Genomic DNA, 14,407 nt, shown 5'->3' with positions numbered 1-14,407 from the left:
CCAAGGTTAGAAGGTTGCCTACAAAGGCTCAGGAACTCAATGCTTTCATGAAAAAAGTGGGTTCTGTGAGGGAAGATAGAATATCAATCTTCAGATTAAATCTACAAACAAACATTATCTGTAGTGGTTCAAGATGATTTTGTGGAAGCTAATGAAAACTAGAGAATCTTGCTCAAGAGTGAACAGATGTGACTCTGCAGATGTTACTTTTGTACATGCATATGCTGACCTAGCAGCTGCTAAGCTAACTGCACTGCTAAGGTTCACTCAGCTGGATTGGTCGTGTATGAATGTAGGTGAAAAGAAGACAAAATATAAAATGCTTCTTTTTAATCTTAATCTCTTTAAAGATGAAAGAGTTGACTTGGTCTCTGAATTTATGTATTTTGAAGAAACACCTATGAATTTCTGCACAGACTTAAAAAACTGTGTGTGTTCTACCTGATTTAACTGTCATCTGGTCCATACAGCTAAAAACTCTCCCTCTTCAAGTAAATAACACTTTAATGAGTCATTAATAATCTAAAGTCGTCATTAATAAACCGAGGTTCTGTTGAAAAGCTGCTTAAGATGATGTCAGTGTGTTCTTCTAAGCCTTTGAGGGAAGATGGCTGAAGTCAAAGGCTGCAGATGTGATCTGTTATTCATGTTGAACCTGTTTGAGGCAGAAAGGCAACAGAATTCAGAGTTGTGTTGATTCCTTTTAATCAAACCAGCCAGTCCGTTATTGATCCAGCATCCGTCAGCCGGAAGGAAACGGCTGTCGAACCACTGCTGTCGGTCTGGACAGGAAGTGCTCAGTCTTTGGCACTTTATTTTGAAACATGCTTCAGACACAGAAACAGTTTTAAACATGAAACGTGACACCGGGACACTGACTGAAAGGTACAAGAAACAAAGTCACACTGGCTCTAAAGGAATAGCCGGATATTTACAGTATAAAAATGTAAAAATGACCCTTTTTGTTTGCGTGAATAAACAGAATTGCTTCATTATCTTTGCAAACAGGTAATAACATGCTTATTGTTGGTCCAAGGACTGGCCTTTGTGCTTATGCTAAAAACTGATTGTGCTCCGATGGTTCTAGCAGTGCTCATGAGGTCACAGGCTCCTTCTAAAAAGCTCATTCTGGTGACTCCGTGGATCAGCCACAGTCAACTTCTTCTTCATCTCATTGTTGTCTTAACTTGTCGCTTTTGCTTCGTAAAAGTACCATTTTTTTGTTTGTTATTTACATGTTTACAGCTTGGTCAATTCTGCTTCTCCCAACACGACCTTGTTCATACCATAAAGTAAATACTGTTCAAATATATTAACACAAGCAAACAAACAAGTTCTATTATAAGACAACACACTTTAAAAGTCATCGAAAGCTTCAAAAGAAGAGACAATTGTAGAATGCATAATCACTTTTGCATCATGCTGCCCGTCAGTGGAAATGACTGACAAATTAGGCATAAAGTTAATATTTTTTCAGTGCTACCACACAATGAACTGGGTGTTGCAGTTTTTTTTTTAAAAACCCATTACATAAAAACCACAGACACCAGAGTGACGGATCTCAACATAAATAGAACATTCTTTTTATGATCAGGAAAACGGTAAAGTGTTCATAGCTCAGACATAATTTTCAAATTCATTCTTATTTGGGCCATGAGAGGGCAGCATTCACCTCAGGAAAGTAGGCGGAATAAATAATAAACTATGATAAAACAGTTTTTTTTCCCACACTTGTCAACATGCAAAACTCAACAAAGTTAAGACTTTTCTTCTGTAAAGCATCTTTCATCTCTACTCTGGTCACAAACGTCCATCTGACACATGGCCCCTATAAAAAGGTCACCGAGCAAAGCGCCGCAGCAGCAGAACAATCAGAATATTTAAATCAAGAACAATCTGCTCACAACGATGTTTCTGTTCATCAAGTGAAATTCCTACGATATCTTACTTCTCATTATCAGGTCACAAGAAATCCTAAAGACGACCAAAAGAGAAGAAGTCTTTTGAAGAGTTTGTTCCCGTAAAGAGAACCTTCCTTTCCAAGACTAAGGTAACAGCTATTACATTTGATATTGTCTGTGAGCAGCTAGCTGAGTCTGCCCAAGAGCCTCCTGCTACAGTCTGACCACATCCAGAGGAAATGGGTCCAATCTTCTGGAGGAACACATTAACTCGTTATGAAAAAACATAATTTAACCCATTTAAAAATGACATTTAAACAAGAAACACAATTGCTGCATTAGTCTTCCTTAAACATCTGTGTAGTTTCACAAGGTTTCCGTTTCAACTGACTTTGATTCCTCCATTAATGAAGGAGAACTCTCCCTCAGGTCCTTGTGTAAAACCACCTGTGGTGTCAACCAGCTGTTGTGTTCCGGTGCTAAATAGACATTTCCAGTTGGGCTTGATGGTTCTGCCGTCGTCATGGTTACAGAAGTGCTCAGTGAGGTGAACAAACATCTGTGTTTGCCCTGAACATGTCAGGTTAGTGCAGATGAGGATCAGGAGGTCTGGATACACTCGTACACGCTGTGTTTCAGGGTCACACACAGGCGCTGACATGATAAATGAGTCAAAGACAGAACAGCTGGTCAGTGAAGGCTTGTCCACCTGCAAACACTCATCCATATGAGGGATGACACTGTCACAACACCACCACAACAACAATAACATCAACAACAACAACAACAACAACAACGACAAGGGTCGCCTCCACCCCCACAGCTGGCCACCCTCTTTGTTAGAGGCGCAGTGTGAAATCAGTGAATTTAGTTGGTGTGGTCGACTTCTCTGGACCTTCAGAGTAGAAATGAGGAGCTGCTGCCACAGGGGACAGTTGGACATGGACGTGTTCATCGGGGAACTTCATTACCTGCTGTAAGAACTTTGGCAGTTAGGTCAATGTTTTTACACTGGACTCGTCTCAGTAGGTCTCCTGTGATTCCTCCCAGAACAGGTTCCGCACGTCCAGCATGGCTGCCAGCTCCAGCACATGCTTCTGAAGCAGGCCGCTCTCCACCGTGTCCTTTTTGGGAAGCTCGGGGTATGACTCCGGAAAGCTCTGGGACTCCTGCAAACACAAGCAGTGGTCAACCTGGTTCTAGCCAAGGGTTTCACCACGTTACAACAAATAGAGCCGAAGAATCATGCTGCGTGTTCCTGAGCAGGCCGGGTGAAGCTGTGTAGGGAAACGTCATTCATTTGTGATGGACTTCCTTCAAAATGACGTATCGGTCAGGCTGTTGTTTTGGTTTAGGACCCATTTGATTTCTGCTCTTTTCAAGGTCCTGAGCAGTGGATCTTGTCCTCACAGCTGATGGAGGACAGGACAAAGCAGAAGCAGGACAAATGGACCAGAACCAAAGTGTGACAACTGAGTCAGAACATGTCCAATACTGCAGCTCTGATGGGTGTTCCCGGCCGGTAGGGAGAACCTAGTGGAGCAGCACAGGCTGGACGTGATGAAGGTGTGGGTTCCTGCTTCAGTGGAGGACAGCATGTGTGGACATAAACAATGTGTTGAAGACTGATAGTAGGACCTTACTCTGAAGAGTTTATGTAGCCTGAGGGCTGCTGAGCAGAAGACAAAGCGGATTAGCAGAAGCCGTAGGAACTCGTCACCAAAGAACTGTAGAAAGGCCTGATCTGTGGGGACAAGGACAGAGTGAAAAACAGACAGCTGTCCCCTGAGATCACAACACTGGAATCCTGAGAAGATCTCCCCTACACAGCAGGGACAAGAGCCCTCCCAGCCATTATGACAACGCTACATACCTATTGTTCGGGATCGCGTTATCATCTGGCCGATGTCACGATAGACTTTGCGCAGAAATTCCTGAGCCCTTTCCCACAATCCCGCACGCACACTGTTTAAGCCACACACGGAGGAGAAGGCCAGGAGAGGGCTGTAAAGGAACAGCGTGAAGAGGCTGCCACGCTGCGACTGGTCTGGTCAGCAAAGACAAGAAAAACGCCGCTTTACTCATCACAACCCACCACAAGTAACCCACATTCCTAAATGCCTCCTGAATGTCATCATCACTGACCGCTGGGTGTGATCTACAGGTGCTACATCAACTGGACCAGCACACAGGTGATCGAGCAGAAGGGAGTTTGTTACAAGATGGTCGGGGTCACACAGCTGAGAATGCTAACTGTTAATGACCTGCTCCTGGTGGCTACCGCCAGTGAGGTGAGTGATCATGTTTCCATGTTTGTCCATGAGTGCTCTTAATATGTTGTCATGTGACCTGAGGGTCAAAGCTTAAACGTAGTGAGCAAAGATAGGTGCATGTTGATTGCCAGCTGACAAAACCAGAAAAAACACAGCTTTAGATCCAGACCAACTCCAGGGCTTTAGAGCCAGACTAGACCCAGGGCTTTAGAACCAGACTAGACCCAGGGCTTTAGAACCAGACTAGCCCTAGGGCCTTAGAGCTAAACTAGCCCCTGATCATGGATGATATCCTCCAAACTCAACTACAATCACAAAGACTTCATTTGAAGAATCTATTTCAACATATACACTCTGGGAGACAACAGTCTCAATCAGGTTAAAGGGTGCTGGGAGGATGGAATGGGGAAGTAATGCCTGAGGAATCCTGGCCTGAGGAGTTCATGGAGCCACTCCATGTGTGTAATTCAGTTTAAAGCTTCACACTGTAGCCACCTTTTGACATCAAGGCTGGCCAGAATTTATTTGGAGGTGGATGAGAACTGTAGCAGATGTCTGGTTGCTTTGGCAACATTAACACACCTTCATGCACTTCTCTCGTGGATCATTGCTCAACAGGTTTCAGAAGAACAGTCTTCTATTACGAGCACTATCCTTAAATTTGCACGCCTACTCCTCCTTCTAAGGAACAGTGCCAGCTGTCTATTAGGAAGCGTGAGGACATTATAGCAATTACCACTCAACTTGTCTGCAAATTCCTCTGAACCACCCAACATGTTCCTCTGGATGATTGGCCTTATGCTCTATTTAAGTCTTGAAAAGATAAAATACACACACTTAGAGGGTTGAACCTGGAATCCATTAATGTCTTTTATAAACAATCTAAAAACCCTCCCTGATCACTCATGAATTAATGAGTACTAGATCCAGTCTCTGAGTCCTCCCTGGCTCTAGCTCCCCTTCTGCTCCTCCTTTACCCCTCTGTCCATCAGCCAGGGTCCCCAGCCCCAGGTTAAAGGCAGGTGTTTCTGCCACAGGTGCTTCTGCGTGGTCAGGCTCTGGGTGTCTGTAAAGTACCTACAGAAAGTCTTGAGTCTAACCGATGCTGTGTGAATAATAATTCAGGTCTTTATTCTCTCATTTCAACCCTCTCTAGAAACAGGGACAAACCGGTGACTGTGTTAACATAAGACTTTACTGATAGAACAGTTACGCACAAGTGGAAAAGGAAGTTCCTGACACTTACCTTGCACGCCCTTGGGATAAGTGGTGGGAGACAGCAGACACACAAGAGGTTGGCCGAAAAGATTGGTGAAATTCTGTCAGACAACAGAGTCACACAGATGTTGACAGTGAGAGCAGTGTTCAGCAGCCCCATAGAACATATCATCTAGTCTGTCACAATCCTGCATCACAGGCGTATCACAGGGGTATCACAGGCGTATGACACACATGTGATACGTGTACACGTGTATATGTGCACACATCATGGGTTTTATCATGGTTTCATCAGTTTTTCATCTAATCTGGCACGCATCCATCACGTGGGAGAGTTGCAAGGGAACCTGATGATGATGTGTCATGATGAGCATATGGAAATAATCCACTGCCAAAGAGTTGGATTTATTCTCCAGTTCCTGATTACTTCATACCTTGTAGGCAGTGCTGTTTGAAGAATCCACAATGATGAAGAGTGGCTTCCGGGTGAAAGGGAACAAGTCACCAGGATGAAGGCTACAACACAGCAGACACGCATGTCAACAACTCTGCTCCATCAGGTTCCAGGTTGCAAAGATGGTTTTGGTGTGTAGATGTTCAAACATCTGAACCATCACCAGCTGAATCTCACCAGTGCATTTCCTTCTGGGCCTGATTCCTTTTCTGGACAGTCTCTCCATTCACCACATCTCGATTTGTATTTGTTAGAATTCCACCAAAATCATATGGTCCTGGGGAAATGCCCATCATTCAAGAGCTGCTTCAAAGTCCACTAAATGTATGAATGAAGAATGTGCACTGCATGTGCACTGCACCACCTCTCCTGTACTGGGAGGTTCAGCACGTGCACTGGTGTCGCGCTCTTATTAAACAGGACTCATGAATAATGTTTAAAGCAGTGATACTGAAAGCCAAGGTAGTTTTCTCTGTCAACTGGACTGGGTTTCTTCTCTTGAAGACGTTTCGCCTTCTATCCAGAAGGCTTCTTCAGTTCTTCAGTTCAGTTCAGTTCTTCAGAACTGAAGAAGCCTTCTGGATAGAAGGCGAAACGTCTTCAAGAGAAGAAACCCAGTCCAGTTGACAGAGAAAACTACCTTGGATACAATGACCTGGATGACTGAGAATTTACACAGAGATACTGAAAGCTTTTACCTTCATAATCAGAGTGTCCACAGGGGAAAACACCAGTGGCTGACAGGTAGACCAGCAGAACACTGTTCGCTGGTAATTCCTACAAATTTACAAGAAAAGAAGAAAATCATCTGGGAATAATGACCATTAACAGTTTGGAACAGGTCTCCATACCATTAATAATCTATGTACCATTAATAACTCTCATACTATTACTAACTGGTGTAATATTATCATTTCATATAATTCCAGGCAGGACAGGAGTGAGAGCATCTTGGGGCACAAGTGTGTGAAGGTGGTGTTCAATAGCTGCACAGACTGACCTTAAATGAAGCAGAAAGGAACGTGAAAAGCTGGCTGAAGGTTGGCTTGTACAGCAAATACTTGTGAGGGTTCTCTCTTTTGGCAGGTTTTTCACTGGATTCCTGCAAACAAAAGAGAATGTGGCCTATATATTGCAGTAAGGTAAAGTCTTTGAGAAGTATAAACAGGCAGGAGTAGATGAGTTCTGTTCAGTAGTTACCATGACAACACTAAATCTTGGATTTATCCTGGGGCAGCACCTTAAAGCTAAGTGTCTGTCAGTCTGTCAGAGCCTGGTCAGAACCTAGCAATCAGCCACAGCAGGAACTCCCCTCTAGCGTTGTGCGGATGGTTCCACACACGTTGTGCTGATTGCTACACTGGAGGGAAGGTTGGGTCTATCAGACCTGAGGGACCCTCCGTTCTGGACTAGGAACTCTGGAGCTCAGCCAGAGGGATCAGCAGGTTCTTGGTCATGTCTCTTACTAAGACCTTTTTCCTCCTTTCTGCCCATGTTAGTTAGGTGACGCCTTGGAAGTCCAAAACTTTTTTCATTTGAGAAAGATTAAACTGAGAGTTCCTGGAGCCGGAAGAGTCTGGAAACCGAGGCTGATGCAGTCTTTCCTCTGATTTTTTCCTCCATTCTTTTATAAGAGTTTGGAATGAAGATTTTTTTTTTAAAATTTCAACGTAATGCAGTAACGATATACCATGTGACCACAACACAGGCACGACACATCATTATTGGTCAGGTGAAAGCCTCAACGGGACACTCACCAGTACTCCCTGTTTTGAGGTCTGTGTGGCCAAGTTTACAGGCTCTCTCTCCAAAGCTTGCAGCATGCGGAACATGTCGATCGTTAACTCGCTAAACTTTACCTAAAAAGAAGAATAACGGCGTCATGACTCACATATACACATGAGGACTCAACTGATGGCTCCTTTGTGATGAATTAAAAACCCACAGCAGTCACAGAAATAACGAAAGTAATAAATAAATCATAACTGGAAAGGAGCCAATCAAAATCAGACTTTTCTTTAGAATTGTGTTTCAAAACAATGATTTAAAAAAGAAACTACTGAAAGAGGCCTTGACCTCTGACACACAACCTGTAACTGAGACCAAGCCTTTGACCAAGACACAGTTCCCTCCAGAAAACCTTGATAGTCATGAGATGTGTTTGTCTCTTTCACAGCTTCAATCATCAAAGCACCTCAGAACCTAAACAAGCCTCCTGCAGGCTCACAGCAGGACAGGCTTCTTGTCTTGGTTTGCTTGTTTTGGACTCTGGGAACATAGAGTACATCTGCTCTGCCAAAAAGCTCCAGTTTTGTCTCATCTGTCCTAAAGACATTCTCCCACAAGCTTTGGGATTCTCAATATGCATTCTGGCAAATTCCAATTGTCAAAGGATGTCTCAATGGTGGCTCAAAGGATGGATGTGCGATCTGACACAGATGCACCCTAACCTTGGAGCTGACCACCTGTAATTTCTTTGGAAGTTGTTGTATTATTCATCTCTTCACTGGCTACAGTCCCGTGGACCTTAAACATGTCCAACTGTAGTTACAGAAACATTAAGGTGCTTGGAGATGTTTTTAGAGCCTCAACCTTTAACATTAGCTTTAACAGTCTGTGGTCAGCAGGGTAGCCCCCAACACCAGACAGCACCAGGAACTTCCTCTCACCCTGTAACCAGCCTGACTGGCTGCTTCCACGTCTGAAGACACCTGTGATGCTGATAGAGGACGCAACTTTAAAATGTCCTCAGGGTCAAATTACCTTCACTCTTTTCTGGGGGACCGATACTTGTGTCCAGGCCTCTTTCAGTAGTTTGTTTGATAAAGTAATTCAGTTGAACCCGAATTCAACCCATCCACCCACCCATCCATCTATCAATCCATTGTCTACCCATCCATCTATCAATCCATTGTCTACCCATCCATCTATCAATCCATTGTCTACCCATCCATCTATCAATCCACCCATCTACCCACGCATCCATCTATCAATCCACCCATCTACCCACGCATCCATCTATCAATCCACCCATCCATCTATCAATCCATTGTCCATCCATCCATCCATCTATCAATCCACCCATCCATCTATCAATCCACCCATCCATCTATCAATCCATTGTCTACCCATCCATCCATCCATCCATCTATCAATCCATTGTCTACCCATCCATCCATCCATCCATCCATCCATCCAGATCTGCAGTCAGTTTTTCTTCAGTGTTTATGAGAACTGAATTCCAGTATCAATCCTGGTGTAAAGGCAGATTTTGGGTTGCTCATACCAACCCGTTGCTCCAGCTGAAACAGCCCATCTGACCCTGAGCCTTTAATCAAACTGTGCAGCAGGTAACTGGAGGAGGAGAAGCTGACCTGGTTGTTGCAGTTGCCGATGATGAGGGAATCTGCGAGGACCAGCTGGCCCACCACCATGCCCTGCTCCAGCGGAGGGACGCTGCCCTCCTGCAGACGATTGCTGCTGATGACCACAACGTTGTTGTCGTTCAGAACCACTGCCGGATCAGCCTGGGAGATACACAACATCCACATCCACAGTGGCTTCAGCTTAAATTAAAAAACAGGCATGCCCTGCTTTCTTCACCTGTTCGTGTCTGACATGCAATTACTCCATGATGGAGACAAGACCTCTGCATGTGTCTGACCTCCACAAAAGATGCCACTTCCTGCAGAACCAGGTTCCATTCCAACTGGTCTTCTGTGTTGAACCGCTGTGTGTAATCTTCAATTTCCTCTGATAACTCCTACAGGTCATATATAAAATGTTAGCAAAGCTCAAGAGTAAATACAGTTTTTATGATATGCTAACAAATATAAAAGTTCTTCCTGAAGCAGGGAAAAGTCCTTGTGTTCAGTTGAGAGAATGCCCTCATTTGTAGTGATGAATTCATAAGTCATGAGCTGGTATTAGTGGGTAAAATGAGGGTCCAGAGGGACTTTTACAGTTCCGATAATCAAAGATTCTTACAACCCTTTTGTTTTGCTTTCGGACAGATAGAGCTGGAGATTTTTAGTTCCTGTGTCTGCTAGTCTGGTACCCACCGAGGAATGGTCAGACAGTCCTTTGACAGGAAGTAAATGAGGAGGAACCTTCAGCATATTTACAGCGGATCCAAGCAGACATTGTTCAGCTCTATATGATGGACAGCAGTCTGTCCAGGTCAAACATGGATAGTGCCGCAAGACTAATGAAATCTGTGTTATGTAAAATAAGATATAAATATGCTTTTCTCAGGTGGTCAGAACCAGATCTCTCTTTCGGAAATGATCTCCATATTGGTGCAAACGGTGCTGCTCCCATCAATATTCTAGAGCCTGGATTTGAAATTGAAACTGTCCCAGAGTTCTGCTGGATTTAAAGGGACGGGAAAAGAGAACAGAGGTAGAAGAAGTTCTTCTCCTGTTTCTCTCTGTCCATCTCTGGGCAAGAATGCTGATGGACAGATGAAGATTTCTGTTCTGATGAAGGGCGATGAAATTGGCCTGGCCAAATTCAAATAAAATGGTGGGGATCAATCAGCAGCTCAGCTGGTGTAATACCTTCACCAACACCTTAACCAGGTCCATCTTGTTGAGCAGTAAACACACGACTATGTAGCGAGCGTAATATCGCAGCTTCTTCACCACCAGTTCAGGCCTGTTCAAACACAAGAGGCAGCAGATATTTTGGGATGGATGAGTTTAAAATGACTCACAATGCACTTCAATGAACATCGATAAAAACAAACCCAATTGTCAGTTTAAATGTTAAGTGTGTGAATGACAAAACCCCAACAGTGCCATCTCATAATCAGCCCCTGTAGAACAGGAAATTACCTGTTTTCCTTGTTGACCTGGAAGTAATAGGAGCGGTGGCGAATGGCTGAGTAGAAGGAAAAGGCCTCATTCAAGTAACTGGTTTCTGAGGTACGAAGGCTGTTAAATCATCAGCATTAAAAGAGGAGTGTTAGAATCAAACGAGGCTTCAACATGATGATGCAATGATGATGAGGATGAGGACGACTCCAGGATAACACGTTTACTCACTAGTAGTGGTAATAAAGTTGTCCAATTTTGGAGGCCACTTCCCCAATCTGCCACCGCTTCAGCCCGTATCGAGTGTCCAGGACCTGCCTGTCAGCAAGCAGGAGGTGCCAAGAGGAGGTGTTTGTATCCAGGCTGATGCTGTCCTTAGTTGCATTCTTGATGTTATTGTGATTCGGAACTGACCTGTGCTGCTGCTGGAACTTCCACAGTTTAGTGTAGACATCAAACGTCCGTCCAAAGTAGGACTGCCACTGCTTGTGTCCATACTGAGGCAGGTCTCTGCACCAACAACCCCCCAAACACAAGAAAAGGAAGAATCCACTTAGAAAAGCAAATGTGCTGATTTCCAAAACATTTGTGAGCCAAGTTTCACTGGAAACATCACAAAAGCAACATACAAAGTGTAGAAACTTCAATCAAAATTTACGAGTCAACGCAGGTTGGTCTCACATGGATTCACGCCTTTAAAACAGCCATTTGGTGAAGTCCACGTTGTGAGGAGACATGGGATTTATGCGGCAAGAGGATGGGCTGAGTCCTGATTGATGCCGAGGAAAATAGGAAATGAAAGCACGGACGAGACGCGCTGGGTCTGCTGAGCCGAGCCAATAAAAAGCACAATTACAGGGTGCAACCAACCGCTTTTCAGTAGACCAGTTTGAAGGGGGCTTTAGTTGGTGGGAAGGGGGCTTTAGTTGGTGGGAAGGGGGCTTTAGTTGGTGGGAAGGGGGCTTCACCAGAATGCCGACTGTGGTTCGGATACCAAACACACTCAGACTTTGTGAAGTTGAGTGTCCGCACGGGTACCAGGCAGGACGTAAGCCCCCTCTTGGCTGGATATAGAACAGTTAGTCAGGAAAGAAACAGCTTTGAAAAGCCCAACTGATTCAACCTCTCACACTCGAACACTGGAGGCAGAATCACCTTTTTAGGAATCTGTGCACAGTCGCACACCAAAGACACTCCTGTCAAAGATGGTGGTGCCATCTTATTGGAAAAGAGGTGAAGCTCCTTGAACGTGGATTTGTAGACTTTTTGTGGCCATTTTGACTACTACAAGGCCCTTAGAGGCCCAAGCTAACAGATTACTTATTGCTGATATGACATTTGAATGCTAACTTTTATTTTCTATGGTTTGTTGCAGTCAATCACTGGACACCTTGTCTGAACCATCACAGTCACACTCCAGGACACCTGCAGTAGAATAATGACTTTCAGGACTAAATGGTTCTGCTGAGACAGATGAACTGACCTCAGTCCGTTGAAGAGCTGCTTGGACTTGTCCAGAAGATAGCAGAAGTCTGTAACTGTCTTCCTCTCACCTAGTGGAATATCATCCTCAGTCTCTGCCCCAGTCATGACACCTGTGGAAACAGAGGCTGCAGAAGATCAGAATCGCACCCTCCCCATCCTCTTCAGTCTTTCCCCTACAGCTGCACCTCACCATCCCACCAACACTTTTTTTACACTTGCAGATGATACCACAGTGATGGAACTATTCACTGGAGCAACATGTCAGCAAAGGAAAAGAGCAGAAGCTGCTCCTGAAACGCCTGGACTCTTATCTCGTCACCTGCTTTCCAACACACAGCAGGCTGATGGCCTTCTCCCGGGCCCCCATGGAGACCACGCTGGTGTACTGCTTCACAGTGTGGAAACCAGCCACAGGAAGGCCCCACATCAAAAGAGCCCAGCAACAATCACTGACCGCCCTGCACCAGCTTCTGGTGTCTCTGGTAGAGAGCTCCTGTACCTCACCATGGAGATACAGAACAGGACAGTCTTTTAAAAACTGCTTTACTAGGAGTTAGGATCCTGCCCCCAGCGGTGCTGCTCCAGTTTCATATCAGCAGCAGACTGATGAGCAAAACTGCGCAGATTTCTACAACCCATGACCGTTTGCCCAGGTGACACACAGCAGAGGATTGTGGGTAATGAAGGACCGGTCTGAGAGTGAACCCTCAGTGGCAGGTGTAGGCAACACCGAGGTGAAGACCATGTCCAGATGTTCCCTCAGTGGTAACCAGGGTGTGGGGCTCCACGCCAGTGGTCCCCTACAGGGGGACTAACCCCCCTGAGCTCCTCCACAACATTCAGGGGGACATTGTGCAGCTCAGCAGCAATAATTATGTGTGTTTCAGCTGCAGCTAACAGTATATTCTGTGTGTTTTCTGCGTCATAGCAACATCGGTAAATATGGTCGATCTGCTAAAGCAGCATTTCAGCCCGTGTTTTTAACCTGGAATCAGATTCTTAAACTCTCGTCAACAGACTGCAAATTATCACCTTTTATGCAACAGCGTAGCACATCTCCAATATGTGCACGTTGGATTGTACATGTTGGGATGTTCATTTAAATGGACCCATCTCTGCTTTCACTGAATCCCGTCCCTCCAATAACACCAGAAACTAAGGTTCTAGTTGTCACTCCTTTGTATCAAACATGCTGAAGAGTCCTAATTAAGAATGAACAGAAATAAGAAGCTAGAACGGTCCGTCACATGACCGGTTCTTCAGGATGAGCTGAGCTGTCCCAGATTTCCTTCTCTCAGTAGCTGCAGAATCGGGTCAAGGTGGAACAGGTTCTGCTCACAATGTCAAGCAAAAGCTGGGGCTTATGAGCAGAGTCAGCGTCCAGGGTCAGGCGCAGGTGTGGGATCCATGTTAGGAAGGTAGTGGTGGGTGTCGGAGCAGGAGAAGGAAGGAGCTTACTTTAACAATATTCTACTGATGGAACATTCCTCCTTATAGTGCTCCTTCTTCAGCTTGAGTCTGATCATATACAAAAGTACATTTTTGACAGGCATGTGTTGAGAGACAAACGTTTCACGTTAATATGAATAACGTTGGTTTCTTACGAGGACTAGAACATCTGAAGGAAACAGTAATAGCAGAGACAATGAAGGGTCCAGAGAAGAGCAGCCCAGGAGCCGTTTGTGTGAGTGTGTGCACATGTGTGGCTGCTGTTGCTGATGCTGGTGGTGATGGTGGTGATGCTGCAGGAGAAGCAGAGCAGCCTCAGCCCGGCTCGGTCTTACCTGCTCAGCCGCTAACCTTCACAAACAGCGAACCACGTTGATGCTTCACAAACCCCGTTAAAGCCCCCTCAGGCCGCCAGGTAAAACATGTCAGCGGCCGTAACGTGATGCTGTAACCGGTCGGATTCCCAGTGAGGGGACTGGCCTGAGAGATGAAGGCGACTTCACAGCAGGAGGACGAACACAGCCACTGGCTGCCTGCCGCTCGGCTATAAGCACCAGCTAACTACTTCCGGGTAAAAACTACCAAAGTAAAGTTCCAGTCCGCAACCAGCTTAATGGCTCTTTTTGTCGAATAACCAACTTCATTACGATCTTAAGGTAATTAGCTGTTTTATTACATTCTTATTTTTAAACTTCCACTTTAATAAAGCTTGCAGTCAAATAATAGCTTCCGGGTGCTGATGACGTCATCCGCGCGCAATTCACCTTTGTTTTCCAGCCTAATGAGAAAGGTACTGCTGCGTGAATAAACTAT

The 14,407-nt window shown here is 45.0% G+C and overlaps 1 protein-coding gene and 1 long non-coding RNA gene across 5 annotated transcripts; one reads left to right on the top strand and one right to left on the bottom strand.

Annotated features, from left to right (window-relative positions):
- Positions 1-681: 681 nt before the first annotated feature.
- On the bottom strand, positions 682-14,314 carry scai (suppressor of cancer cell invasion). Of its 3 annotated transcripts, XR_008947735.1 has the most exons (18): positions 13,930-14,314; positions 12,144-12,255; positions 11,075-11,170; positions 10,892-10,978; positions 10,682-10,780; positions 10,406-10,502; positions 9,511-9,609; positions 9,221-9,373; positions 7,604-7,705; positions 6,847-6,948; positions 6,545-6,623; positions 6,024-6,123; positions 5,827-5,908; positions 5,421-5,493; positions 3,775-3,948; positions 3,545-3,645; positions 2,873-3,070; positions 682-2,555 (listed from the first exon to the last, which is right to left on the bottom strand). XR_008947735.1 is itself a non-coding variant. In XM_057019452.1 (17 exons), exons 2-17 carry the CDS (start codon positions 12,248-12,250, stop codon positions 2,924-2,926), a joined length of 1,698 nt encoding a protein of 565 aa, XP_056875432.1. In that variant the 5' UTR covers positions 12,251-12,270; positions 13,930-14,314; the 3' UTR covers positions 682-2,923. The 3 variants fall into 3 exon arrangements, 2 of the variants coding, with proteins under 2 accessions (XP_056875432.1, XP_056875431.1); XM_057019452.1 differs by having other exon boundaries at positions 682-3,070; positions 12,144-12,270; XM_057019451.1 differs by having other exon boundaries at positions 682-3,070.
- On the top strand, positions 4,053-9,324 carry LOC130517523 (uncharacterized). Of its 2 annotated transcripts, none has more exons than XR_008947737.1 (3): positions 4,053-4,192; positions 5,834-5,987; positions 9,207-9,324. It is a non-coding gene; the product is annotated as an uncharacterized LOC130517523 (long non-coding RNA). The 2 variants fall into 2 exon arrangements; XR_008947736.1 differs by lacking the exon at positions 9,207-9,324 and adding an exon at positions 6,776-6,911 and having other exon boundaries at positions 5,834-5,977.
- Positions 14,315-14,407: the final 93 nt, after the last annotated feature.

This window comes from Takifugu flavidus, chromosome 20 (assembly GCF_003711565.1).
Source record: "Takifugu flavidus isolate HTHZ2018 chromosome 20, ASM371156v2, whole genome shotgun sequence".
In the NCBI taxonomy this organism is placed as follows: Eukaryota; Metazoa; Chordata; class Actinopteri; order Tetraodontiformes; family Tetraodontidae; genus Takifugu; species Takifugu flavidus.
The sequence above is the reverse complement of the archived record's forward strand: the minus strand, read 5'-3'. Positions and strand labels throughout refer to the sequence as shown.

Excerpts from the sequence above, each read along its gene's own strand:
- scai (XM_057019452.1), bottom strand. The coding sequence starts at position 12,250 with ATGACTGGGGCAGAGACTGAGGATGATATTCCACTAGGTGAGAGGAAG. Across the intron at positions 3,949-5,420 it reads TTATCCCAAGGGCGTGCAAG|ACCAGTCGCAGCGTGGCAGC; the intron begins GTAAGTGTCAGG and ends TTTGCTGACCAG. Across the intron at positions 3,071-3,544 it reads GGCTACATAAACTCTTCAGA|GAGTCCCAGAGCTTTCCGGA; the intron begins GTAAGGTCCTAC and ends TTGTGTTTGCAG.